General features: G+C 51.6%; 1 protein-coding gene across 5 annotated transcripts in view; it reads right to left on the bottom strand.

The window, feature by feature from the left end:
• Positions 1 to 2,235: 2,235 nt before the first annotated feature.
• The window catches only part of slc35f3b (solute carrier family 35 member F3b), a 46,710-nt gene continuing 21,312 nt past the window's right edge, over positions 2,236 to 27,633 (bottom strand). For 3 of the 5 annotated variants that reach the window (XM_078399097.1, XM_078399095.1, XM_078399098.1), the window contains exons 3-8: positions 16,473 to 16,848; positions 14,346 to 14,565; positions 13,056 to 13,181; positions 12,146 to 12,338; positions 11,021 to 11,110; positions 2,236 to 6,219 (exon numbers count right to left, since the gene is read on the bottom strand). In XM_078399097.1, the coding sequence (XP_078255223.1) occupies positions 5,960 to 6,219; positions 11,021 to 11,110; positions 12,146 to 12,338; positions 13,056 to 13,181; positions 14,346 to 14,565; positions 16,473 to 16,848 (1,265 nt within the window). In that variant the 3' untranslated portion in view covers positions 2,236 to 5,959. Of the gene's footprint in view, positions 6,220 to 11,020; positions 11,111 to 12,145; positions 12,339 to 13,055; positions 13,182 to 14,345; positions 14,566 to 16,472; positions 16,849 to 22,228; positions 22,601 to 27,633 lie in introns of those variants that run through there. The other 2 variants (XM_078399099.1, XM_078399096.1) reach the window with 2 other exon arrangements.

The raw sequence follows: 27,633 nt of genomic DNA on the forward strand, positions 1-27,633 counted from the left end.
TCTGGGGGAGAGTCGATGAAAATGTGGGGGGGGGGGGGGGGAGAATTAATGTAGGATCAGTGTAAATGGGCGGTTCATGGCCAGCACAGACTTGATGGGCCGATGGGCCTGTTTCTGTGCTTTTTTTTTCCTGGCTAACACTGTAGATACATAATGCTGGAGTAACTGAGTGGGTCAGGCAGCATCCCTGGAGAAAAGGGATAAGTGACGTTTCAGGTCGAGACCCTTTTTCATACTTTTGAAAAAAAAAGTTTGAAGAAGGGTCTCGACCTGAAACATCACCTATTCCTTTTCTCCAAAGATGCTGTCTCACCCACTTTTTGTTTATCTTCAGGTTTGTAGGTCAATTAGCTTCTGTAAATTGTAAATTGTCCTTAGTGAGTAGGACAGTGCTAATGTACGGGGTGATCGCTGGTCGGCACAGACTCAGCGGGACGAAGGGCCTGTTTCCACGCTGTAAGTCTAAAGCTAAAGATACAGCCTGCCCTGCTACATTATCCTTCGGCTGTTCATCTTTCTACACCCATGGGTTTGTTTAATTGTAAGCCGGTGAGAGTGGCAGCAGGGTTATTGTTATTTTCCCTGATGATACATTCCCACTCTGCCTAATCTGACCCTCAGGTTTGTAGGTTAATTGGCTTCGGTAAAGATTGTAAACTGTAGGATAGTGTTAGTGTGAGGGGATCGCTGGTCGGCTCGGACTCTGTGGGCTGAATGGCCTGTTTCCGCGCTAGAATGCTGCAAGGGACCAACACAGAAAATGAAGGATGAGTCTAAAGAAGGGTCCGACTCGAAGTCACCTATCCGTGTCCTCCAGAGATGCTGCCTGATCCGCTGAGTTACTCCCGCACTCTGTGACTTTTTTTTGTAAAAAAGCATCTATAGTTCCTGGTGTGTCTACTCTCTAAGAATGGAGAGCTGCTGCAGGAACTCCCACGGGAATTGTCATTTTATAACATCAGAACTTTATTGTAAAATTGAAATAAACTATGGCCTCTCAACAAGCAATGGCAAAATTCATTTGACAGCGGGCTGATGTGAACTGACCGTGAGGGTGTCCCTTGGGTGCTCCGGTTTCCCTTGGTGCTCCGGTTTCCCTCCGGTGCTCCGGTTTCCCTCCGGTGCTCCGGTTTCCCTCGGGTGCTCCGGTTTCCCTCGGGTGCTCTGGTTTCCTCCCACATCACAAAGAGCCGCTGGACAGTGGGTTAATTGGCCACTAAAAATTGCCCCCCATCCCAGTATGTGGATGAGGGGTGGAATCTGGGGGAGAGCGAATGGAAATGTGGGGGGGAATTAATGTAGGATCAGTGTAAATGGGCGGTTCATGGCCAGCACAGACTCGGTGGGCCGAAGGGCCTGTTTCTGTGCTGGTTTTTTTCCTGACTACAATGACTTTGTGGCCCCAGGTAGTTGGATGATCTTGGTTATGCTTGGAGTCGCTACACAGACAGTTCGTATCGGCGCTGGGTCTCACAATTTCGCCCGCCAGTTCTCTGCTCTGATGTTTTCCAGCCCAGGGGTGGGGAGGGATGCACGGATATTTCAAGAACAAAAGAAGTCCAAAGACCAACTTTCTTACCAATGCATTTTATTGTTGATTTTTTGCAATTTCTTATAAAATAGACAATAATTTTTCATTCCGATCTGACATGATACGCAGGTGAATGAATTTCATCCTTTCCAGATAAAAGTTGTTTTAAAAATATGAGCACAGTCTGAGGCAGGAGAAGCCCCTTTGCCCCATCCAGCCCCCCCTCTATCCACAGTGTTCCAGCACTCATTCTAACAAGCCAGCACATCATCAGTGAGCAAGGACCAATCTAATGTCCTCTTGAATCCCATCAAGCCTCGTTTTATCTCACAACCAAGCCAGCCTCGTGTAGCTGGATTGTATACTTTTGCAGCACAAGATGGACATCATTCAACCCATCATGTTTCTGGCAGCCCTTTGAAGGATGTACGCGATTAGCCTGCTGGATCTCTCGATCGATCGGTCTCCAGTTTAATCCTTTCCATTCCCACACTGACTTTTCTGTCCTGTGTCTCCTCCATTGCCAGAGTGAGGTCACATGCAAACTGGAGGAACAACACCTCATATTCCACTTGGGTAGCTTACAACCCAACGGTATGGGCATTGTAATTTTAGGTAACTACATAACCCCCCCTCTCTCCCTTCCCCCATATAATCCCGTCTTCCCCTTCTATCCCCCGCCCCCATCCTGTGCCCCACCTATTTCTCCCCTTCCACCTACATTCCTTCCTCCAGCTTCACAATTTGCAATTCTTCAATCTTTTTGTCTCACACCCTCTGACTTTTCACTTCTGGCCTTTGACCAACCATCTGCCTATCAATCCCCCCAGCTCACCTGCATCAACCTATTACCCGTCTGACGAAGGGTCATGACCCAAAATGTCACCCATTCATTCTCTCCAGAGATGCTGCCTGTCTCGCTGAGTTACTCCAGCATTTTGTGTCCATCAAACCTATTAACTGCCAGGCTTTGTCATGTGCCTTCTCTCTTCCAGCATTCTCTCCATCCCCTTCTCTTCTCACCCCCACACACCTACAATGTGTCAGAAGAATGATCCTGGCTTGAAACGTCACCTATCCATGTTCTCCAGAGATGCTGCCTGACCCACTGAGGTGCTCCTGCATGTTGGGCAATTCCTTGTTTTTACTGCTCGTGGCACCTGTCTCCACTCTCCTTTCAGTCATCCACTCCCCTTCACAACTCGCTGTGCAAACAAATTCTCAATGACTCACGTCTCGTAACGGAGATCTGAGTTCTCATCTGCTCCTAAACATTTGTTTTCCAAATGCCCACCATCAGAGCCACTTGGCATTTCAAAATATCACCTTAACCGTAAGGATCTTTTTCCCTCTAGTCCCCCTGTAATTGGAGACGTGTACATTCCTGGGATCCCTCTGACTGATGGGAGTGAGAACTCACTTCTCTTTGGTCCCCTGAGCTTGTTGGTGCTCACCCATGGAACTAGAAGCTGACACACTCTCTTCCCTCAGCCTTCGCCTATGTATTGTCCAGTCTGTTCCTACAAAGGGAGAGGTGCAGGCCTTCTACCATGGCCCCAACAATGTTGTCTGAAATCAAACCCCTCTCTGCTCCTCATACACTCATGCCCATCTGCTCTTTGATGTGGATTGAACAGTGAGGAAACGCAACAGGAGCGGTGATCTTCAGTGGCTGGCGTTCATCAGACCTTGGTCTGTCCATGAGCTTTGTGGAGATGTAACAGGTTAGGTTGTCAGCACTCTGGAGTCGGCCTGGAGGCTCCAGCAATGGAATGGTCATCTTGGGAAAGGTGCCGCAAACAAAGCAAAATGGGGAACTTCACAGGGAACAAAAGGGAATGCCTTTGCCTCCTTCCGTCTGTGTTAACACTTGTCTGAAACGCTTTGGATTCGAGGGAAGATGATTCAAGGTCAGTAGGTCTGGCTGCTCTGAGTGGCCAAGTGTTGGGTGGGGGTGACGCGGGGTCAGTGGACCAATGGCGGGGCGGTTGAGTGTAGGGGTCAGGGGGTCGGGTGGTGAAATCTCCAGGGCTCGGTCCAACCAGGCTGGCAACCAGGGGCTGGGGGAGTGGGTGTTGGCAGTGAAGACCATGCATCGTTGATGCTGTTGTCTACCTGAAAGTCATGCTTTCTGTCCAGTGACCAGCAGAAATTTATTTTTAAAAACCACGTACATTCAGACGCATTTAATATTTTGAAGGAACATGCAAGCACTACCTAAAATTGTTTTGGTTGCTACTAGTAGAAAATTCAAAGATGGGAGAGGAGTGGGCATCAGTAAACACAATTGTTCCCCCCTACATTTAATACTGGTGCTTTGATTCAGTTTTAAATATTAAAAGAGCACGTTGCACTTTGGGGCACCTGCACAGGACTGGTGCAGTGCAGGGGTCCCTCAGTGAACCTGCTGTGAGCTGGGGCACTGGTGTTCAGCCCTGGAGATGGTGGGTTTGAACCCTGCACCCAGGGACCTCACCCCACCCCTGGCCTATTCCCCCAGTGCCAAGGGCATGGCGGTGATGCTGGCTTTTGAGGGAACTCCACATGAATAATCCCTCTTTTTCTCGATGGTCTCGTGGGCTGTGCAGCACTCTGGTTAATGTACCAGCTGCAAGCCGGTGGCTACAACATTGTGCCAACCTCCAGGCTGGTTCCATGGGCACCAAGCCTGAAGTCTGACCTGCTGGCAGCGGGCACGGCTGGGCACTAAACAACCTGTGATGTTGGGCAGTGGAAGGAGTGGGGCAAAGGGAGGATGATTGTAGTGTTAGTGTAGGAGGGAAGGGGTTGTGTGAGGTAGAATGGTCACTGGCCACACAATCCCTTCCCTCACGCCTCACACAGACAACAATTGAAGATGGCCTGGGTGGGGCCTCTGCCTTGCAGCTCCAGAGACCCAGGTTCGATCCTGCCCATTGCCCTCGGTGTGGAGTACGCACATTCACATTGCGACCAGGTGGGTTTCCTCCCACAGGTCGGTGGGCGAACTGGCAGGTGTATAGCACACCTTGTGTGTAGGTGAGTGGTGAAATCTGGAGGAGCAGGGGATTCGACATGAACGTGGGGAAGAATAAAATGGGATTAGCGTAATTGGATGATTGGCATGGACAAGGGCCTATATCCATGGTCCGTGACGGGCGTGCCACTTTACGTGTCTGCGTTGCTCCCACCACTCGGTTTGTGTGGGTAGTCTACACATCAGACCACATGTTTCACATTGAAGCACGCCGCCCAAGTCACAATAACTGGGGGACATGAGAATGGGATCTGTGGCGTTTCCCAGGCACGAGGCAGCTCCGTGTCACAGTCCACAGGACAAGGGGGCTCTCCCACTCTGCCCGCCACAGCTGTACATGCAGAAACCATCCCACAGGCAGACCCTCCTCCAGTTACCGTGGCGATGCCTGGGAGGCCATCAGTGGGACTTTAGAAACAAACTGGGGTCACAGCCAGAGAGTAGCTGCACACTGGCAGGTAGACTCCATGAGCAGACGTTGACTGGATTGGGCCTGGGGAATGCCAGGCATGGAAGGGGGAGCTAGCCTTGGTCGGCAGGTCCGGGGGGTGGAGTGGGACGTCGGTGATGCAGGCAGTGGTGGAGGTGGTTCTAGGCGTCGTGTCGCTGAGTGGACCAGTCAGCAGGGCACGGGAAGAGCTGCTCAATGGTGTGAGGCGCGACGGAGAGATCGGCACAAGGCCAGGGAGAGGGTGAAAACTGCACCCAAATGTCATGGTGTAAAGTGTACCCTGTGCCCAAATGTCAGCGTATCAGTTGTACCCAATGCCCAGGTGACAGAGTGTAAACTACAACTGTGCCCCTGTGCCCAAGCAATAGGGGCGAGGGTTCAGTTGATGCCCACTTCCTCCCATGCCCATCAGCAGGATGGAAAGGTTGGATCAATGCCCATCCAATCCCATGCCCGTGGCAGAGGGAGTGGGTTGGGTTGATGCCCACTCTAGCCCATGCCCATCAGCTGAGTGAGATGGTCGGGTCGATGCCCACCCAATCCCATTTCAGACAGTAAATGGTGATGGTACGGTCGATGCCCACTCTATTCTGTGCCCAAATGGCAAGAGGTGAGTGCACAATCAATATCCGATCAACACTACACCTGGACAAGCCAGGAGTCTGGGAACGATGGCAGCTAAATGGAACACCACACATCCCTCTCACAGCCACCTGCCTCCCACATACCTTGAGGCCACCGTCACTCTCCCACCACCAACCCCAGCCCCATCCCTGGCCAATGAAACACCACTGACTGTCAATGTGGACTGTGCCAGGACACACCATCTTACCACACAGCGTGTCTTTGAAGGTCTCGGTACGAAGTAGGCGCCCATTTGCAGCGTGAACTCTTCGTGCCTGCCTGCCTGCCTTTCACCGTGCAGCTGTTGATTGTAGTGCTCCGTGCCGCCGCCGCTGGGCTAGAAGGAGTGGGCCAGCGTGGCGGTGGATGTCCGTGAGCCCTTGCTCCGCCGGCTCTGCCCCGCGAAGCCCCCGTCCGCCCCCGCCGCCACCTCGTCCGCCTCCTCCCGCTTGCTGACACGGAAACGGCTGACCAGCCCCACCGCCATCTTGTCCCACTCCTGGGGCAGCAGCAGCAGCAGGAAGCCCAGGCAGATGAGCAGCACCGCGATCACCCGCACACCGTTGAAGATGATGTCGCTCGTGTAGGCATCCGCAACTGGGCAGCCAGGCAACAGTGGGGGAGGGGGAGAGGGGGGGGAGGGTGGGAGAGGGAGGGATGGAAGGGGAGAGGGGGGGAGGGAGGGACAGGAGGAGAGAGGGAGGGGGAGAGGGAGGGATGGAGAGGGGGGAAAGAGGGAGGGGTGAGGGAGGGATGGAGGGGGGGGAGAGGGAGGGGGGGAGATGGACGGGGAGAAGGAGGGGGAGGGGAGAGAGAAGGAGAGGGAGGGGGATGGATAGAGAGGGGGAGAGGTAGTGGGGAGAGATAGAGCGGGGGGAGAGAGAGGGAGGGGGTAGAGGATGGGAGAGAGATGGAGGGGGTAGGGGAGGGATGGAGAGGGGAAGAGCAAGAAAGGGGGAGAGGGAAGGAGGTAGGGAGGGAGGGGGAGAGTGGGTGAGGTAGAGAGGGTGGGGAGAGAGGAAGAATGGGGGAGTGAGGGAGGGATGGAGAGAGGGAGGTAGGGGTGAGGGGAGGAGGGAGGGAGGGAGGTAGGGGGTGAGGGGAGGAGGGAGGGAGGGGGAGAGACAAGAGGCAGTCTTAGTTCTCTGGGCTGGGTCTCCGCTTAACATAGAACAGAACAGTACAGCACAGGAACAGGCCCTTCGGCCCTCAATGTCCGTGCTGAACATGATGCCAAGTTAAATTGATCCTCAGTCTGAAGAAGGGTTCCAACCCAAAATGTCACCTATTCCTTTACTCCAAGGATGATGCCTGACCCGCTTAAGTTAATCCAGCATTTTGCATCTATATGAGGAGCCTAGCACTGAGGTTCACAGCCTCAAAAAGAGGGATAGGCCATTTAGGAGTGTGATGAGACCAAATTCTGCAATCAAAGGGCGACAAACACTTGGATATTCTTTAGGTTCTGTTATCTAAGAAGACAACAGGATCTAGATCATCTGGGAAAGTGGACAAAGGAATGGCAGATAAGTTAAACCAGAGTCGGACCAGAGAATGGCAGGGCCCTGGAGAGACCTAAGGGGATGGTACATTGTTCCCTGAAAGTGGCAACACAGGTATCCAGGGTGGTGAGAAAGGTCTATATCATGCTTGCCTTCATCAGCTAGGGCAGTGTGCACTGGAGTTGGGATGCCATGTTTAGACTTTACTTTAGAGATACAGTGCGGAAACAGACTTTCGGCCGACTGAGTCCGCACCAACCAACGATCCCGTACACTAGCACTAGGGACAAATTACAATGTTACCATATCCGAATAACCTACAAACTTGCACATCTTTGAAGTGTGGGAGGAAACCAGAGCACCCAGGGGAAACCCACAAGGTCACTAAGAGAATGCACAATCTCAGGTTTGGGGGGCTTTAATTGGCTTTGGTAAAAATCGTAAAATTGTCTCACTCGTGCGTAGGATGGCATTAACGTACAGCGATCGCTGGTGGGCATGGACTTGGTGGGCCGTAAGGGCCTGTTTCCACACTGTGTCTCTAAATTCTAGAGGTCGTCAGGTCGATGCCGGGGATGGCAGCATGCCCACTATGCAGGTCATGAAGATTCCCAAATGTAACCACCTGCCCATGGGGCATAAACCTCCAGCTGACACTCCCTTCCTGAAACACTCTCTCCCTCTGACTTGGCCACGTTATCCGCCACCTCAGTATCAGATTGTGTTCACTACAGCTGCAGCAAGACGCTAAGGGATGTTCCACTGTACTATTAATAAAGCAATGCTGTGTTGTAAAGCGACATTGATGGAATATTGTTGAATCTATCCGCCACATTTTACTTTATTGAGCAATCAATTCTAAATTCTCAGACTGGAGAATTTGTACTCTGCAAGCTCGGATTATCATCCCGAGTCTCTATTTCCACCAAACTTTATTGTGAGTCCTCCAGAGATGCTGCCTGACCCACTGTGTTATTCCAGCACTCTGTGTTTCACTCTCTGCTTTGCCAGCAGTAGCACAGCTGCGACACCTTGTGGCATATTGTGATGTTGCAGCCCAGGGGTCTGATGAAAGGTCCCGACCCGAAACCTCACCTATCCGTGTGCACCAGTGGATGCTGCCTGACCCGCTGAGGTATTCCAGCACTTTGTGTCCTTTCGGGTTAACGAGGCCAATTGGCAGACTGGCCCAGGTTGTTGGCTTTCTTCCCTCAGAGGTTCCTCCATCGCCAGGCTGCAGGGAGCCGATCTCAAACTGTGGCCCATCTGCCGTCCAGGAGGTGTACCAAGGGCCAACACCTGGTACTTGCAGCTGCCACTGGCCCCAACCCAGAACCCACCCGAGGAGCACAGAACCACACGTCGCTGGCAACCAGCGGAGGGGGCAGAGATCTGAAGGCTGGAGTGAAACTACAGAATACAGGGATAGATTTGAACGAGCATCAAACAGCTCCCGTTACCTCTAACTGTTCCGGAATCACAACCCCGGTATCTTGAGGTGAGCTGACAGGCCACTGTGAATCACCTCTAGTGTCTAGGGTTGAGGGGGAGAATCTGGGGGAGTGGATGGGACTGTGGGGGGCATGGGAAATGAGATCAATGTAGGATTAGTGGAAATGGGATAGGGAGTTGTCACTTTCGATGGGATGAAGAGCCTGTTTCTGTGTTGCATCTCGCTATGACTCCATGAACTCATAGAGACATACAACATGGAAACTGGCCTTTCAGCCCAATTTGTCCATCCTGACCAAGATGCCTCAACTAAGCTAGTCCTATTTAGCTGTGCATAGGGTGGTTGGCATGCAGTGGGCCTGGAGATGGCTATCGACAGGGGCAAGGTCTTTAAGGCCCACTGACAACTGGGGGCCATTGCCTCTGGTATTCTCATGAACCACCCCCAATGAAACAATGACACATTTGTATGGCTTTTAAGGGCACAAAGTTAGAGTGACAAACTGATTTTCCTGAAAATGTCCCGTTATGGGACCCTAATCCTCTCCCGCCCCTGCCTCCATGGATTAACGAACCTTGCGCCTGCTCTGGGTGATGCCATCTCACTCCCTGCCTCCACGCACAAATGGAAGTCATTCACACCCCTCAAGCCTGTCCTGCCGTTCAGTCAGAGCACGGTCCATCTGTACCTTGACCAATGGGCACTGCATGGGTCCTCAGCTCCCGGTAGCAATGCAGTCATAGAGTCTTACAGCATGGAAACAGGCTCTTCAGTCCAACTGACCAACATGCCTCATCGGCACTAATCCCATTTGCCTTTGTTTGGTCCATATCCCTCTAAACCTGTCGTATACATAAAGGCCCATACGAGGTCCATATCCGCAGTGAACAAAGTCCATGGAAAATGCTTCAACACCTTCCGCGTTTATGGGAGGGGAGGGAGAGGGAGAGTTTTACCGATGTCACTACCTGCATCACAGTGAACAGCTCAAAGATTCTGCCTCCCTGGTCTGGGTTCCTCTGCCAGTGAACCCAGATCAGGGTTTCCATCTAACACAGACACTAAAAGCTGGAGTAACTCAGCGGGTCAGTCGGCATCTCTGGAGAAAAGGAATATGTGAGGTTTCGGGTCGAGACCCTTCTTCGCCCTTCCCATCTACCTCAATGGATGCTTTCATCACCCTCATGTCCCAATTAGATCTTCTATAATGGGACCTCATATGTCGACAACACTCAGACACCAAAGGCACACTGTCCTCGCCAGATGCTGCAGAGGTGTGTGGGTCATCACACGGGAACCTCTGCTGCTTTAATCACACTGCCTCAGAAAAGCAGCCAACGTAAGCAAAGACCTGTCCTGCCCCAGTCATGCCCTCTTCTCCCTGCTCCCATCTGGCAGAAGAAACAGGAGCTTGAAAGCGCACATCAGCAGACTTAGGAACGGCTTCTTCCCTTCTGCTATTAAACGCCTGACCCGTCCTTCTCCATAAGCCAGGGTGCTGTCCGATTCACCTCTACCCCATTGCGGACAATGGACTTTGTCTCTGGATCTGGTGCACTACATTGCTGAGAACTATATTCTGCATTCTTTATCTTCTCCTTTGCTCTACATATTGTACTGAGTTTGGCTTGATTGTGCATGAGTATCGTATTATCTGGTCTTTTTTATTTCACAGAATGCTGGAGTAACTCAGCAGGTCAGGCAGCATCTCAGGAGAGAAGGAATGGGTGACGTTTCGGGTCGAGACCTGAAGAAGGGTCTCGACCGGAAATGTCACCCATTCCTTCTCTCCTGAGATGCTGCCTGACCTGCTGAGTTACTCCAGCATTCTGTGAAATAAATACCTTTGATTTGCACCAGCATCTGCAGTTATTTTCTTACACTACCTGTATTATCTGATCTGATTGGAGAGCATGCAAAACAAGGCATTTCACAGTCCCTCGATACACATGACAATAGACAATAGGTGCAGGAGGAGGCCATTCGGCCCTTCGCCATTCAATGTGATCATGGCTGATCATTCTTAATCAGTACCCCGTTCCTGCCGTCACCCCATACCCCCTGACTCCTGACAACAATGAAGTTAAACCTAAAGCCATCTGCCACAATCCACAAGCTTTCAGTCAATTTTACAACTGGAGCCCTCGGCCATGTCACTGTGTCCCCTGATTCACAGAATACCCACCCGAGCCTTGTCCTCGTTCTTCCTTTAAACTCCATCTGCCACGGTATCACCCAGCCTGGACTGAAAGCATTCGCCCTATTTACTCTGTCACAATCCCTCGTGCTGTTGAGCTGCTCCAGGTGAGTTTCCTGCAGAGCTCTGAATAACGCACAGCAGGGCCAGGAGAAGGTTTGTGGGGCTTGGGGCCTTCTGCTCCCTTGCTCACGGCCGCAGCTCTGGAGATGTCTGGGGAAAGACTCAAGAGAGAAACCTCCTTACCGGCATTCACGGGGACACTGAGGACCACTCCCACTGATATCAACGTCGGAGAGGTGACGGCAATCCCGAAATTCATCAGGATGGTGAACGCTGGAGGGAGGGACGGACACAGAAACCACGATGTTAGGAGGAAGGACTCTGCTCTGTGCAACTGCAACACATCCCCTTAAAGCCAATGAGGTATTGATGAGCAGAAATCTTAAGTTCATAAGTAATAGGAGCAGAATTAGGCCGTTCGGCTCATCAAGTCTACTCCGCTATCCAATCATGGCTGATCTATCCCCCCCTCCTCACCCCATTCTCCTGCCTTCTCCCCATAACCCCTGACACCCGTACTAATTAAGAATCTATCTATCTCTGCCTTAAAAATATCCCCTAATTCTTGGTATCTACACATTCAATATTGCTATTGCTGTATCCGGTAGTGTCAGCATCTCTGGAGGACATGGGCCCCACGACTCCTCCACTCTCATCTGATTAGTGCAGACCTACTACCCTGTCCCAGCTTGGACTCTCAATGGCCTTTAGACCATAAGACATACGAGCAGAATTAGTCCATTCGGCCCATTGGGCCTCTTCCCCATTCGATCATGGCTGATCTATTTTTCCCTCTCAACCCCCATTCTCCTGCCTTCTCCATGTAATCTTTGACACTCTTACTAATCAAGAAACTCCACTTTAAAAATGCCCAATGACTTGGCCTCCACAGCCATCTGCACTAATGAATTCCACAGATTCACTACCGTCTGACTAAAGAAATTCCTCCTCAGCTCCTCAGCTCAATTCTAAACGTATGTTCTTTTATTATAAGGCTGTGCCCTCTGGTCCTACACTCTCCCATTACTGGAAACACCCTCTCCCCATCCACTCTATCTAGGCCTTTTATTATTCCATAAGTTTCAATGAAACCCCCCCCCCCATCCTTCTAAACTCCAGCGAGCACAGGTCCAGTGCCATCAAACGCTGCTCATATATTAACCCACTCATCCCCGGGATCATTCTCGTAAACCTCATCTGGACCCTCTCCAACCCCAGTACATCTCTCCTCAGACATGGCCAGTGGTAACTCTGGGGCGGGGAGTCTGGTGGGGAGGGGCGGGAGACGGTGAGCAGATTGTGACTTACAGAGCAGCAGGATGGCTATTCCGCACAGCTTCTCCCAGGGGATGAGGCTGAGGGATGTCCAGTGCTCGATGCCGGTTAAGTAGAGGGCCGTAGGCACGCAGATGATGAAGATGACGTTGAAGAGGCCGAGCACTGTCAGGAATAAGGCGGCTTCACCGTACTTGGCACTGCCCAGCAGCATCTTAAACAGGACCTGCAGGTAAGGGACAGATGTGTTTCTACGGGGCTTCCTGAGCTGGCCGGATGTTCCAGGGCATTTCCCAGCCCACCTCAGGCAGTGTGAGTCATTACCTTTGTTAGTTTGGTTTAGAGATACAGTGTGGAAACAGGCCCTTCGACCCATCGAGTCCGCATTGACCAACGATCACCCATACACTAATTCTATCTTATACACGAGGGACAATTATGTGCCTAAGTCCCTATACAGTTGAGACAATTAGTGCAAAACATACTTGGCTAATAAAGTATGATTATGATTATGATCCTATACACTATGGACAATTAGTGTATCCTATATACTCAGACAATTAGTGTATCCTATACACGGACCAATTAACCTACAGACTTGCTCAATATCCTTAATTGGTGTTAAAGGTAAAAATCGTGCACACAGGGTCTGTTGACCCAACCTGCCCCCAGCCCAGCCTGCCCCCAGCCCAGCCTGCCCCCAGCCCAGCCTGCCCCCGAAGCACACAGGGTCTGTTGACCCAACCTGCCCCCAGCCCAGCCTGCCCCCAGCCCAGCCTGCCCCCAGCCCAACTGGCCCCCAGCCCAGCCTGCCCCCGAAGCACACAGGGTCTGTTGACCCAACCTGCCCCCAGCCCAGCCTGCCCCCGAAGTCGCAGCCCACCAGCATCCTCGGAGGGTTAACTGGGTGCTGCCGTGGGCAGGCTGGCCCCGGAGCTCTCACCTTGTAGAGAGCGGACATGGATGCCGAGGCCACCACCAGGGCGATACCGATGACCGAGTGGCTGTGGAAGCCGTCGGCGTAGGTGATCATCACGATGCCGGCAATGGCGAAGATGGCAGCCACGATCTGCCGCGGGAAAGAGAAGAGGTCATCAGGTCATCAGTGATAGGAGCAGAACTAGGCCATTTGGCCCATCAAGTCTACTTCACCATTCAATCATGGCCGATCTATGTCCCTCTCAATCCCCATTCTCCTGCCTTCTCCCCATAACCCCTGAAACCCGTACTAATCAATAATCTGTCAATCTCTGCCTTGAAAAATATCCACTGATTTGGCGATCACAGTGCAGCTCCTCCCCGGCCTACCGCAGGGCCCCGCTCCTGGGAGCCATGGTAACCAACAGCCTGCCAGAGGGAAATAACCCAGCCCTTATACTTAAACAACAGCCAATCCCATCCAAAGGCAGCCTGGAGTTAAACCAGGGCATTTCACTCTTTACACCTTAGACTTTAGTGATACAGCACAGAAACAGGCCCTTCAGCCCACTGACCAGTGATCACCCCGTACACTAGCACTATCCTACACACTAGGGACAGTTTACAATTCTCACCAAAGCCAATTAACCTTCAAACCTGTACATCTTTGGAGTGTGGGAGGAAACAAGAACACCCGGAGAAAACCCACACAGTCACAGGGAGAACGTACAAACCACACAGACAGCACCCGTAGTCAGGATCAAACCCGGGTCTCTGGTGCTGTAAGCTGCAACTATGCTGCTGCGTTGGCATGCCACCCAGGCCGTTTCAGGCCAAGACCTAACTTCAAACTGATTGTAGTCAGAAGAAAGGGGGGGGAGAGAGAAAGGTGGAAAAGGGAGGTGGGGGCAGGATGAAGCAGCAACTCTACCGCTGCACCAGCGTGCCTCCCCAGGCGTGCCTCCCCAGGCGTGCCTCCCCAGGCGTGCCTCCCCAGGTGTGCCTCCCCAGATGTGTGACCAGGAGCCTCCCCAGGTGTGCCTCCCCAGGTGTGCCTCCCCAGGCGTGCCTCCCCAGGTGTGTGACCAGGAGCCTCCCCAGGTGTGTGACCAGGAGCCTCCCCAGGCGTGCCTCCCCAGGCGTGCCTCCCCAGGCGTGCCTCCCCAGGCGTGCCTCCCCAGGTGTGCCTCCCCAGGTGTGTGACCAGGAGCCTCCCCAGGTGTGCCTCCCCAGGTGTGCCTCCCCAGGCGTGCCTCCCCAGGCGTGCCTCCCCAGGCGTGCCTCCCCAGGTGTGTGACCAGGAGCTGTGACTCACCCTTACACCCATGAACTTGTCCCGTAGAACTATCCAGGAAAGCAGAAAGACAAAGGCCTTGTTGCAGCAGAAGAGAGCAGAGGCATCAGTGGCACTAATCTTCTTCAGGGCCAACAGGTACAAGTAATTGGTTAAGGTCCACAGGACGCAGAAGGGGGCCATCCGGGTGAAGAATATCTTGATTGTTAATCCGTCGTCCCCGTAAAACCTGCAGCATTCCCTGGCAATGAGGAAGAGGAGAGGGGTCAAAGGTCGCAGAAACATGGAACGCCACAGCCTCTGCAGCCGATCATCTCTAAACGAGAGAGAAGCCCAATGAGCTGCCCATCGCGACTCTGCTCGGACTCCGTTGGTTAACGGCACAAAATGGCTGCCGGGACCACGGGGGAGGGTTGACTGTATCCTGGATCAGGATTCCAACGTACCCGATATTTGGCGGCCAAGGCAATGGATAATTTTAAGGCGGAGATAGATTCTTGACTAGTACCAGTATCAGGGGTTTATAGGGAAACGGCAGGAGAATGGGATTGAGTGGGAGAGATAGATTGAATGACGTAGACTTGATGGGCCGAATGGCCTAATTCTTCTCCTATCACTTATGAACATGAACATAGATAGACACAAAATGCTGGAGTAAATCAGCGGGACAGGCAGCATCTCTGGAGAGAAGGGATGGATAATGTTTCAAGTCGAGACTCTTCTTCAGACTGGTTATTTGCCAATACTGTAACACAGTTATTTGATATTTAGTAATAAGATACTTGTTTACATATTCTGTTGTGCTGCAGCAAGTAAGAATTTCATTGTTCTATCTGGGACATATGACAATAAAACACTCTTGACTCTCTTTGTAATTTTTGTATTATGTTGGTGGGTGTGATGGCATTGTTTTGTAAATATTGTTGTAAATAATTGAATAAATTTAGTTTTGATAATAATTTAAAAAACAGCACAAAATGGCCTCTTAGCCTGGAATTCCAAAGAGGGGTCCAGGGAACCGGATAGGGATTCTGGGAAGTCCCACCCTCAGTCTTCCCATCATCCCAGGCCTGCTCTTATGTTGGGGAGCTGGGAGCATGGAGGAGATGTTCCTCGGGAAGCCGAAGCTGGAACAAAGTCATCAACACAACGTTGCTGGTGGCCAGGGAAGTGATTGATTAAAAAATTGATGGGTGGATTGATTGATACAGCATGGAAACAGGACCTTTGGCCCACCAGGTCCACGCCAACTATCGATAACCCATTCGCACTAGTTCTGTTAACCCACTTTTGCCAACACTTCCTGCACATTAGGGCCAATTTACAGAGCCCAATTCACCTACAGACCTCATGCTCATAAGTTATAGGAGCAGTTTTAGGCCTTTCGGCCCATCGAGTCTACTCCACCATTCAATCACGAATCAGGGTCTCTGACTAGGGCAGAGGTTCCCCATCCGTCTGCAAACCAGAGACATTGGACCGGCTGTGACTGCCTTAGGGGAGGAGTGGGCACCGCAGCCAGACACCTGCTACAGTGCCACCCCAGTGCCAGACCCTGACCCAGTGCCAGACCCTGACCCAGTGCCACCCCAGTGCCAGACCCTGACCCAGTGCCCGACCCTGACCCAGTGCCCGACCCTGACCCGGTGCCCGACCCTGACCCGGTGCCCGACCCTGACCCGGTGCCCGACCCTGACCCAGTGCCCGACCCCGACCCTGACCCAGTGCCAAGCAGAGGTCAGGGAGAGTCCATGAACCCATCCCCTCTGGTTCCAGAGTGTGGGTTCTCTGCTGACACCAAACACAGCCCTCCCTGTGGGTGTCCGACACACTGACCCCTCCCCAAGTGTCCCAGACGCAGACCCCTCCCAGAGGGACCCCTACATGGACACCCATCGCCAAGGGCCCCAGATACAGAGACCCATCCCTGTGTCCCAAAGCTGAGCTCCCTCCCCAGGAACTATGGACATGGACACCTGTCCCTGAGGAGCCCGACACACACAGAGACCTCTCCCCAGGGTTGTGTGTGTGTGTATGTGTGTGTGTGTGTGTGTGTGTGTGTGTGTGCGTGCCTGCGTGCATGTATGTGTGCACGCGCGTGCATGTGTGTGCGTGTGTGTGAGTGTCTGGTGTTGGCGGTGAGCCTACCTGAACTGCTGCAGTGGGTTCTGCTTCTCGTCGGAGCTCCAGGCGTAGCCCAGGTAGTAGAGAGGGAAGAAGAGGAGGTTCCAGGTGGTGGCAAACCAGGTGATGGCAAAGGGAGCGTCGAAGGTGCGGAAGGTGACCTTGGCCAGCTGGCTGGTGCCGGCCCAGGACGAGCACACACTCAGCACCACCGCTGAGCCCCACAGCGCCTCCTTCAGGCGCTCCACAGAGAGCCGGCGACTGCCACAGCACCGGGGTCCTGCCCGCCACCAGCGCCGCCCACCACCACCTGCTGCAGACTCTGGCCGATCCTCAGCCTCCGTCTGCACCGAGCCGGTCCCTGGCCCCGCCCCACTCCCCTCCTCCGGCCTCTCGTCTCCTGCGGGGCGGGAGGGGGGAAAGTCAAAGGTCAGTGCGGTGGCCAGAGACGACCGGTAACCGGATGGACACACACGTCTGACGGACACACGCCTGAAACACACACGTGACAGACACACGCCAGATGAACACTCTTGCCTGTGGACACACGCCTGAAACATACACGTGATAGACACAAGTCTGACGGACACACAAGTGACAGATACACACGTGACAGACACGCCTGATAGACACACGCCTGAAGGACAGATGTGGAAACAGGCCCTTCGGCCCACCAAATCCACACCCATCACCCCGTACACTAACATTATCAGTGATCACCCCGCACACTAACATTATCAGTGATCACCCCGTACACTAACATTATCAGTGATCACCCCGCACACTAACATTATCCTACACATTAAGAAAAATTTACAATTTGTTTTTACTGAAGCCTATTAAACTACAAACCTGTACATCTTTGGAGTGTGGGAGGAAACCAGAGATCCCAGAGAAAACCCACGTGATCATGGGGAGAGCGTATAAACTGCGTAGACATTCCTGTAGTCACGATGGAACCCATGTCTCTGGAGGTGTGAGGCAGCAACTCTACCACTGTGCCACTGTGCCGCCCATCTGAGAAATGTTTCACCCAAGGTGCACCGAACAATGACCCACACACCACAACACTCTCTGCACACACGTCTCCCCGAGGGACTCGGTTACAATGCGGCGGGTCATTGGCAAACTTATTCTCGGTAAATCGTCCCAAAGCTCCTGTTGTGAGTACAAACCACAACAACCGGATATGTACGGGGATATTGGGACAGCTGGTATTGGGACAGTTTGGTCAAAGTACCAGGTCCTAAACAGAGCTTTTTAAAGTCTCTTTACAGATCAGATAGAGAGGTTGTGTTAGAGCTCAGGGCCCAGTGAACAGAAGGCAGAGCCCCCAATGACAGGTTGATCCAACTCAAACGGCTCTGTCTGAATGGATGCAGAAATCCCAGGGTACACAGAGAGGGAGGGGTGTAGGGGCTGGAGGGGGTTACAGAGAGAGGGGTGTAGGGGCTGGAGGGGTTACAGAGGGAGGGAGGGGTGTGGGGGCTGGAGGGGGTTACAGAGGGAGGGAGGGGTGTGGGGGCTGGAGGGGGTTACAGAGGGAGGGGTGTAGGGGCTGGAGGGGTTACAGAGGGAGGGAGGGGTGTGGGGGCTGGAGGGGGTTACAGGGGGAGGGGTGTAGGGGCTGGAGGGGTGTAATATAATAATAATAAACATTTATTTTATATAAAGCTTTTCCAAGTGCTCAAAGACGCTTTACAAAAACAGTCATGACATAAAAACAAACAGACGAACTGTCCTGACGGAGAAGTGGCGAACAAATAGCACCAGCGTCCTCTCACGTCAGGGTCCGGCAGTAGACAATAAAAACACAAGACACACAATTACAATTTTAACACAAACAGCCATCACAGTGATTGCTCCAGGCACACCCTCACTGTGATGGAAGGCAAAGAAAAGTCTTATCTCCTCCTCATTCTTCTCCCGCGGTGCCACGAGTAGGGATGGGGTTAGGGGTTGGTTGCAGAGAGAGGGAGGGGTGTAGGGGGTTACAGAGGGAGGGAGGGGTGTAGAGGCTGGAGGGAGTTACAGAGGGAGGGAGGGGTGTAGGGGCTGGAGGGGGTTACAGAGGGAGGGAGGGGTGTAGGGATGGGGTTAGGGGTTGGTTGCAGAGAGAGGGAGTCACACAGTCTGGGACCAGGGGAATGTGTAGTCACAACACAGGGCCGGGGGAATGTGGACCTGTGTGCACAGTGTATCAGTGGGAGGGTGATGTAGCAGAGGGTGGGAGAGGAATAAAGAGCAGGTGGAGTGATGAATTACTGTTTCCAGTGGAACCTCCATGAACTGAGCAGCCAGCACCACAGTGACGGGCCAAATGTAATGTTTCAACATTTAACCGGATACACACAATGGGGAGACTCGATAATTCACTGGAAGCCCGTTCCCTGGCAGTGCCAGGTGCCCCTAAACCCCGTTTAAGAGACATTTGGACAGGTACACGGATTGAACAGGTTTCGAGGGACATGGGTGAAACGCAGGCAGGTGGTATTAGTATAGATGGTAATGTTGATCGTGTGGGCAGCTTGGACCAGAGGGCCTGCTTCCATGGTGTATGACTCCATGACCCTATGACTCCATGACCCTATGACTCCATGACCCTATGACTTCATGACTCCATGACCCTATGACTTCATGACTCCATGACCCTATGACTCCATGGCCCGATGACTCCGTGACCTCTCCACTGGTCCACTGCAGGTCTCCTGAACATCTCCTACCTCAGCCAACCCAGGGTTCGACCCACCCTGTCAGCTGACTCTCACTGGTTCATGGTCAAGATGGAGGGGTGGGATGTCAGCTGATCATCTCAGTATTTATTAAAATGTAGAACTGTACAGCATTGGAACAGGCACTTCGGCCCACAATGTCTGTGCTGAACTAAATTAAACTAATCTTGGCCTTGCACCGATCCAGAAGCCTCCCTAACATCACTATTCTACCTGTCTCCACCATCACTCCTGGCATCCAGCACCATCTGTTAAACTAATAAGTTAAACTAATAAACTAATAAGTTTATTAGTAATTAGTTTATTCGTTTATTAGTAAACTGTTAAACTAATAAGTTAAACAATGTCCGTGCTGAACTAAGTGAAACTAATCTCGGCCATGCACCGATCCAAAAGCCTCCCTAACACTACTGCTCTACCTGTCTCCACCATCTCTCCTGGCATCCAGCACCATCTGTGTTTAAACTCCACGTCGCACATCCCCTTTAAACTTTGCCCCCCCTTGCCTTAAAGCTATGCCCTCCAGTCCTTGCCATTTACACCCTTGTAAAAAAGGTTCTGACTGTCTATTCCATCCACACCCCACAACACTCTGCAAATTTCCATCAGGTCTCCCCTCACCCTCTCATAGTCCAGAGAAAATCTAAGTTCGTCCAACCTCTCCGACAGCTAATACCCTCTAATTCAGGCAGCTTTCTGGTGAAGATAGACTTAAGACAGATTGTGTCTGAAATGTCACATATTCCTTTTCTCCGGTGATGCTGCCTGACCCGCTGAGTTACTCCAGGATTTTGTGTCTCTCTTCGGTGTAAACCAACATCTGCAGTTCCTTCCTGCACAGCTTTCTGGTGAAGGTCTTCTGCACCCTGTCCAAAGTCTCCACATCTTGTAGACCTCCCCCCACATGTTCTCCATAGCACTGCCCCTGCAGACCCCAGACAACCTCTCTGCTTCTGTTCAACCAGCCAAAAGTTCAATTCAAACTAAACCTAATATAGTCAGTGTTTACGTGCACACACTCACGGGGTGAAATGTTACCCCCGGCAGGTTACAATTGCTGCTTCCCACTACCTACTTTTAAAACTTGCCACCATGTTCTGCCATCCTTTCATGACTTTGACTCACCCCTTTCTTTCCCCATCCTGGATCTCCGCTCCCTTCCTGACCTGGCCCCCAACACCTTCCCTGCTTTTATCCCTCCCACTCATTGTACCCTGTTTCTTCTCTGCAATTTCCTTTGAAAACCTCGACACTTCCCTCTCCTGAGAACACATTAATCACTGCCTCTTGGCCTCAGCTTTTGGGCAGCTGCTCTAAATGGGCTTGGTGAGAACTTCTGATCAATGATGCTTCAGAACTTTAACTCTGTTAAGAATACTATCAACAAGCGTTTCACCAATGATATAAACAACCAATAGCTGTCTCCACTGCTCCTGATACAGTAGTACTCTAAACAGAACAGTTGTAACCAGGTCAATATGCTAATATCGCTCAGGATTTAATAACACGATGCACTCTCATAGCATCATTGTGTTAGCTTGTGGTCTCTCTATAAAACATGTCAACATCACTGTCACATACATGATAATATCAGAGTCTGATATAATAATCTCACAATGGAATGCAATTTTACTGTGGTACATTTATTATATATACTTTTGCCATGTTAAAGTCACAATTGCTGACAGTGTTTGTTGCAAACATTACTGTGTCATTTTTTTGTGGTACCCCTGCTAATATGTCAGTGTGCGTGTGTGTACCACAAAAAAAGTTACACAGTAATATTGTATGTAACAAGCAGTTAGCAATATGTGTCATATATATGACATATATACATCAGATATATCAACACGCACACACACACACACATATATATAAGCATATATGTTGTATATTATATACACATCAAATTCCCTGCTTTAAACATTAAAATCACTCTGCCGCTGATTATCAATGTGATCCACGTTAACCTTCGTGCTACACCTCTTAAGATCACTGCATTAAATGTCTTTATCGCGATATTCATGTGAAACACAGTATCACCATTCTGTTTCACTTGTTAATCTCAGATATTGCCAGGCTCGTTGATATTTGTGTATCAGAGTCAATCACGGTCGTTAGTATTCTGCTGCTTACTGACATCACAGCGCTGTGCACAATGATCTGTTTTGAATACATTTGTATGCGATACAGTCATGTTAATATTTGCATCACACGTTGATACTGGCAACATATTTCTACATCACGATGCTTAAGTTAGTATCACTGTACCGAAATGTTAATAAATTATAGCTAACTTTACATCAGTGACCCACCCGCTGTCACACATTAATGACCCAGTGCCATTTGTTAATCTCACGCATTAGTGACAGTGGTTTGCACGTAAACGCTGCTTTCATGTTAAGAAATCTTAGCAGTTTCACCGATTAAGTATCATCTGTTAACATCACCGCAGTACGTTGTCATCGGCATTGTATATAAATCGGTATTATATGTTAATCAACTATCCTACCCGTATTAATATCACAACCTTAAACATGGGAACGCCATTGATAGTATGATTTTCGGTTTTGAAAGTGTTCACTTGCAAGTTACTGTTTTTAGTTATCGCACCATTCGCACTCTGTTACATGTCGTATTGCCGCTGTACTAAACTCATTCACTGTGATCTCATCGTCGTGACACGATTCCTGCAACGCTGGTGCCAGAGTTGAGCCAAGCCTGCAGACTACATACAGCCTTGAAGTGGGAGAAACACCACTCATTGCCCCTAACGCTGTTGTTTATGTTTGAACCGCACCGTGACCTCAAACAGCACGTCCCTCTCCCCTCTCCCCTCTCCCCTCTCCCCTCTCCCCTCTCCCCTCTCCCCTCTCCCCTCTCCCCTCTCCCCTCTCCCCTCTCCCCTCTCCCCTCTCCCCTCTCCCCTCTCCCCTCTCCCCTCTCCCCTCTCCCCTCTCCCCTCTCCCCTCTCCCCTCTCCCCTCTCCCCTCTCCCCGGCGGCTCCGCTCCTTCCCACCCGCATTCCGCAGAGATCTTCCTACAAACCTTTCACCTTGGTGAGGGTTAGCACCGGGCTGTTACAGGCGGTGAGGGGGGCCACCCTGGCCGAATGCTTTTTCATGGTGTCGCCGGCTCAAGGGCAGAGTGGGGAGCAGCGCAGTCTGCATGGCACCGGCCGCCCAGGCAGATGTGGTCTGCAAGCCTCTCGCAGTCGCATCGGTCCCCTCTCCGGCGGCTCCCCGCCTCCTTGTGTGTGTGTATGGGTCTTCCCGGTGTATCACACACATACAAACACACACACACACACACACACACACACACACAGCGAGTGTTTGCTGTAATCACAAGGCGTCACATCGCTGGCCCCCTTGTTTGGGAAGATGCAGCGCCCGGGAGCTGGTGCTTGGCGCAATGCTGCTCGCCCTTGCCGTCCCCCGTCCCCCCTCCCTCCCTCCCTCCCTCCCTCCCTCCTCTCCGTCCTCCCTCCCTCCCTCCTCTCCGTCCTCCCTCCTCCACCAAAGCCCTGCTCTGCTCTGCTCACACCTGGCCTTGCGGCGCAGAGAGTCCGACCCCGCTGCAAACAGTCACTATTCCTCCTCCACCACACATCACCTCCCTGCGATCAACCAACACACCAGACCTGCCTGCCTGGAGCCAGCCTGAGAGCTCTCGCCTACCTCCCTCCCCACCACAGTGGGGCTGTATCTTAGGGCAGGAAGACCAGAGCCCTGCACACACAAGACAATCTCAGATACAAACTTTTATAGAGTCAAAGAGCGTGGAAACAGGCCACACCGGCCCAACTTGCCCACACCGGCCAACATGTCCCAGCTACACTAGTCCCACCTGCCTCCGTTTGGCCCTTATCCCTCTAACCCTGTCCTATACAGGTACCCGTGCAAATGTTTATTTTTCTTCACAGGCTAGTTCTATGTAATCTCTCTTTCTCATCCGCTCCCGACACACTCGGGGCAATTAACAGAGACCAATTAACCGACTAACCCGCACATCTTTGGGATGTGGGAGAAAACCGGAGCACCCAGAGGAAACCCATGCGGGCACATTGACAACGTGCAAACTCCACACAGACAGCACCCGAGGTGGGGATCGAACCTGCATCTCTGGTGCTGTGAGGTAGCAGCTCTACCAGCTGGGTGCAGGGTGTGAACGGGTGATTGATGGTCAGCATGGACTCGGTGGGCTGAAGGGCCTGTTTCTATGCTGTATTTCAAAGCTAAGGTAGACTCCCTGAAGCACTGTGAGGTGGGTTTAACTGAGTTTAGTTTAGAGATACAGTGCAGATACAAGCCCTTCGACCCACCAAGTCCACGCCAACCCATTCACATTAGTTCTATGTTATTCCACTTACTCGTCCACTCCCTACACACAAAGGGCAGCCTTTGCAGTGGCCAATTAACCTCCGAGAAGTTTTCAAGAGATAGTTAGATTTAGCTCTTGGGGCTAAAGGAATCAAGGAATATGGGGGAAAAAGCAGGAATGGGATTCTGATTTTAGATGATCAACCATGATCATATTGAATGGCGGTGCTGGCTCAAAGAGCCGAATGGCCTACTCCTGCACCTATTTTTCTATGTTTCTAACCTACAAACTTACATGTCTTTGAGATGTGGGAGGAAACCGGAGCACCAGGAGAAAGCCCATGTGGTCACGGGGAGAACGTGCAAACTCCGAGGTTAGGATCGAACCTGGGTCGCTGACGCTGTGAGGTGGCAGCTCTAACTAGCTGGATGCTGGGGGGAACTCAGAGAATGGCACTGAAGGAAGTGTAGGTCAACATGACTGTAGAGTCAGTGAGCATGGAAACAGGCCCTTCAGTCCACCTCATCCATGCCAACCAAGATGCCCCATCCTAGCTAGTCCCATTTGCTGTCACCTGGCCAATACCCCTCTAAACCTTTCCTTCACATGTACCTGTCCAAATGTCTTTAAAATGCTGTTGATGCAATAATGGTGCTGACAATGAAGTTACTACAACATCCACCTTCATTTAAATAAGATAGACACAAAATGCTGGAGTAACTCAGCGGGACGGACAGCATCTCCAGAGAGAAGTAATGGGTGACATTTCGGGTCGATCCATCAGAGGGTGGTGAATCTGTGGAATTCTTTGCCACAGAAGGCTGTAGAGGCCAAGTCAGTAGATATTTAACGCAGAGAGAGATAGATTTTTGATTAGTACAGGTGTCAGAGGTTAGAGGAGAAGGCAGGAGAATGGGTGCCGGAAGAGAGGTGGGGGCGGGACAAAATACAGCAGGTGGATACAGGTGAGCAGGAGATGACTGGCAGATGGGTGGACAAAAACCCAGAGATGAAAAGAAGATAAAAGTCTCAGAGATAAGGAGAGAAGAGGCACAAGATGTGAAGCCAGAGGAAGGGATGTAGGTGGAAGGGCAGGGTGGGAGGGGGAAAGGGGAAGAGGGGGAGGGGGGAGTGGGGAGTAGCAGGATATTGAGAAATGAGTGCACATCAAGGTAGGGCTCAGGGAAGAGAGGGGGGTGGAGGTGAAAGAGGGCAGTGTTATTGAGTTAGTTACCTAAAATTAAACAATTCAATGTTGGTTTGTAAGCTTACAAGTTAACCTTACCCAAGTTTAAATGGAAGTGGTATTTAATGGGATTGAGAGAAGATCAGGGATGGGTGAGTAGGTGAGGAGAAGGCAGCAGAACTATGGCTGCCTGGAACACGTTCTGTGCCAAACAGATGCCTTTCATGTTCCTATTAAGTTTAAACCTATGTCCTCTGGTTCTTCATTCCCCTACTCTGGGTAAAAGACTCTGTGCATTTAACCTATCTATTCCCCTCATGATCGTATACACCTCTATAAGATTACCCAAGGAACAGAGTCGTTGCCTGCATTTGAGTCCTGGCAATATCCTCATAAATCTTCTCTGCCCCCTTTCCAGTTCTGTACATATTCGGATGCAAATGTACATATTATAAATGTGTAAATAAGACTTTTCATAAAGAACAGTAGCCTGGGAGCCGCAGCAAAACATGAATGGAGTGGAAATAATCCTCACTCTTCACTTGTGTTTCTCACTCTACTTCGGGGGTGCCCAGTCTTTCCCACTGCCCCTCCACTCCCCCCCCCCTCCTCCCGCCTCATCACACACCAGCTTGGGACTAAAAGTCAAATACAATCCCATCACGGCCCATCTGAACCCAATCTGGTCAGGGCCAATCCTTGCCCGATCCCACCACATCCATTACCAAATCCAGCCCACCCTGATTTAGGCCAATTTCAATCCGATATTGGTGGACAGTCAAAACCATTCTCCCAGAGTAAGAAATGTCCAAAAAAAATTAGAGAGCATATTTAAGGTGAGACGGGCAAAGTTGAAAGGAGACGTTCGGGGCAAGTTTTTTACACAGAGGTTGGTGAGTGTGTGGAATGCTACACCAGGGGGGGGGTGTTTAAGAGGCTTTTGGATAGGTACATAGACATGCAGGGAATAGAGGAATATGGATCACATGCAGAAAGAGGAGATGAGTTTATCTTGGCATTGTGTTAGGCACAGACTTTGTGGGCCACAGGGCTGTTCCTGTACCGTGCAGTTCTATGATATCACCAAAGTCAATCCAAACTCAACATGATTGCAGCCAATCTAAACCATTGCAAGTACAACCTATCCAAACCGACCGGATCAGGGCCAATCCAACCCGGACCTAATTGCAGCCAATCCATGTCGGATCTGACCAGAGCCATCCCAAGCCAAACCCAGCCACGACCAACCTGTAAGCCAAACTGCTCATAACCAATGGCAACCAATGACCACAGCCAAACCTATACTGACTCAAGCTTTGCTTCAAGCAACATAAAACACGGCAATGTGTGTGAAGATGCAACGCCCCCACTCTGCACTCTGACACTCCCTCCCTCACTGTGACACTCCCTCACTGTGAAGCCCCCTACCTTAAACTGACATCCCCTCCCTCACTCCAACTCCCCCACCCTCACTCCGCCACCCCCTCCCTCACTCCGCCATCCCCTCTCTCACTCCGCCACCCCCTCCCTCACTCCGACATCCCCTCCCTCACTCCGACACCCCTCCCTCACTCCGACACCCCTCCCTCACTCCGACACCCCCTCCCTCACTCTGACATCCCCTCCCTCAATCCAACACCCTCTCGCTCACTCCGACACCCCTTCTCTCACTCCGACACCCCCTCCCTCACTCCGACACCCCCTCCCTCACTCCGACACCCCTCCCTCACTCCAAAACCCCCTTGCTCACTCCGACACCCTCTCGCTCACTCCGACACCTCCTCCCTCACTGCGATGTCCCCTCCCTCACTCTGACACACCTCCCTCACAGACACGACCCCCACAGTTTGTGCTGAGTCGCGCTCTGATCCAGTTCCTTGACCTTGACTGTGATGAAGGTGATGTTGTTCCTGGGCGGTTGGCACATGCAGTGCAGCTGTGTTGCACCCAAAACCCCAGTGTTTCCCTGGAAGTGCGAGCAGCTGGTGAAGCCTCTTGTTTACGGACGCTGAGGGAGAGGGTGACCTGAGTGTGAAGGAGAGAGCTGCTTCTCCCTGACAATCCCTCTGCCTCCCTGCAGAATCTCGGCCTAGACCCACCACTTCATTCATTCAAACCCGGGGCTGCGTCGCAGCTCAAATGCATCAGATGTTAAATGCATTTGTTGCATGTGTCCCGGGAGAGGAGTGGGCGGTGGAAGTGGTGCATCTGAATTCCCAGCTGGCATGACTTGGGATGGATGGGCGTTACATCCGTATGGATTTCCTGGGCTACCAGAGATGTATTAACATGGTGTTAACAAGGAACTGCAGATGCTGGTTTACATCGAAGATAAGACACAAAATGCTGGAGTAACTCACCGGGACAGGCAGCATATCTGGAGAAAAGGAATGGGTGACGTTTTGTGTCGAGACCAGTTTGAGACCCTTCTTCAGAAATGTCACCTCTATATTAACATGGATTCAACATGGATGCAAGGGAAATGAGAGAGTAGAGTTACTGTCTCACAGCGCCAGAGACCCTGGGTTCATTCCTGGCCTCTGCCACTGTCTGTGTGGAGTTAGCATGTTCCTCCGTGACCGCATGGTTTTCCCCCAGGTGATCCCTCCCACATCCCCTGTGTCGGCAGGTGAATTGGCCGCTGTGAACGGTTCTGAGTGTGTAGCTCCAAGAGAAAAAGAATCAAGAGATATTTGGTGTGTATTTGTGAGAAGGATTAGGTTGTGGGAAATAGGGAGAGGGGGAATGGGATTGATGGAATGAAAAGTGTGACACAGTGGTGCAGCTGGTAGAGCCACTGCCTCACAACGCCAGAGACCCAGGTTCGATCCTGACCTCGGGTGCTGCCTGTGTGGAGTTTGCACGTTCTCCCTGTGACCGTGTGGGTTTGCACCGGTTTCGTCCCACATCCCAAAGACGTGCAGGTTTGCAGGTTAAATGCCCG

Source organism: Rhinoraja longicauda, chromosome 5 (assembly GCF_053455715.1).
Source record: "Rhinoraja longicauda isolate Sanriku21f chromosome 5, sRhiLon1.1, whole genome shotgun sequence".
Taxonomy (NCBI): Eukaryota; Metazoa; Chordata; class Chondrichthyes; order Rajiformes; family Arhynchobatidae; genus Rhinoraja; species Rhinoraja longicauda.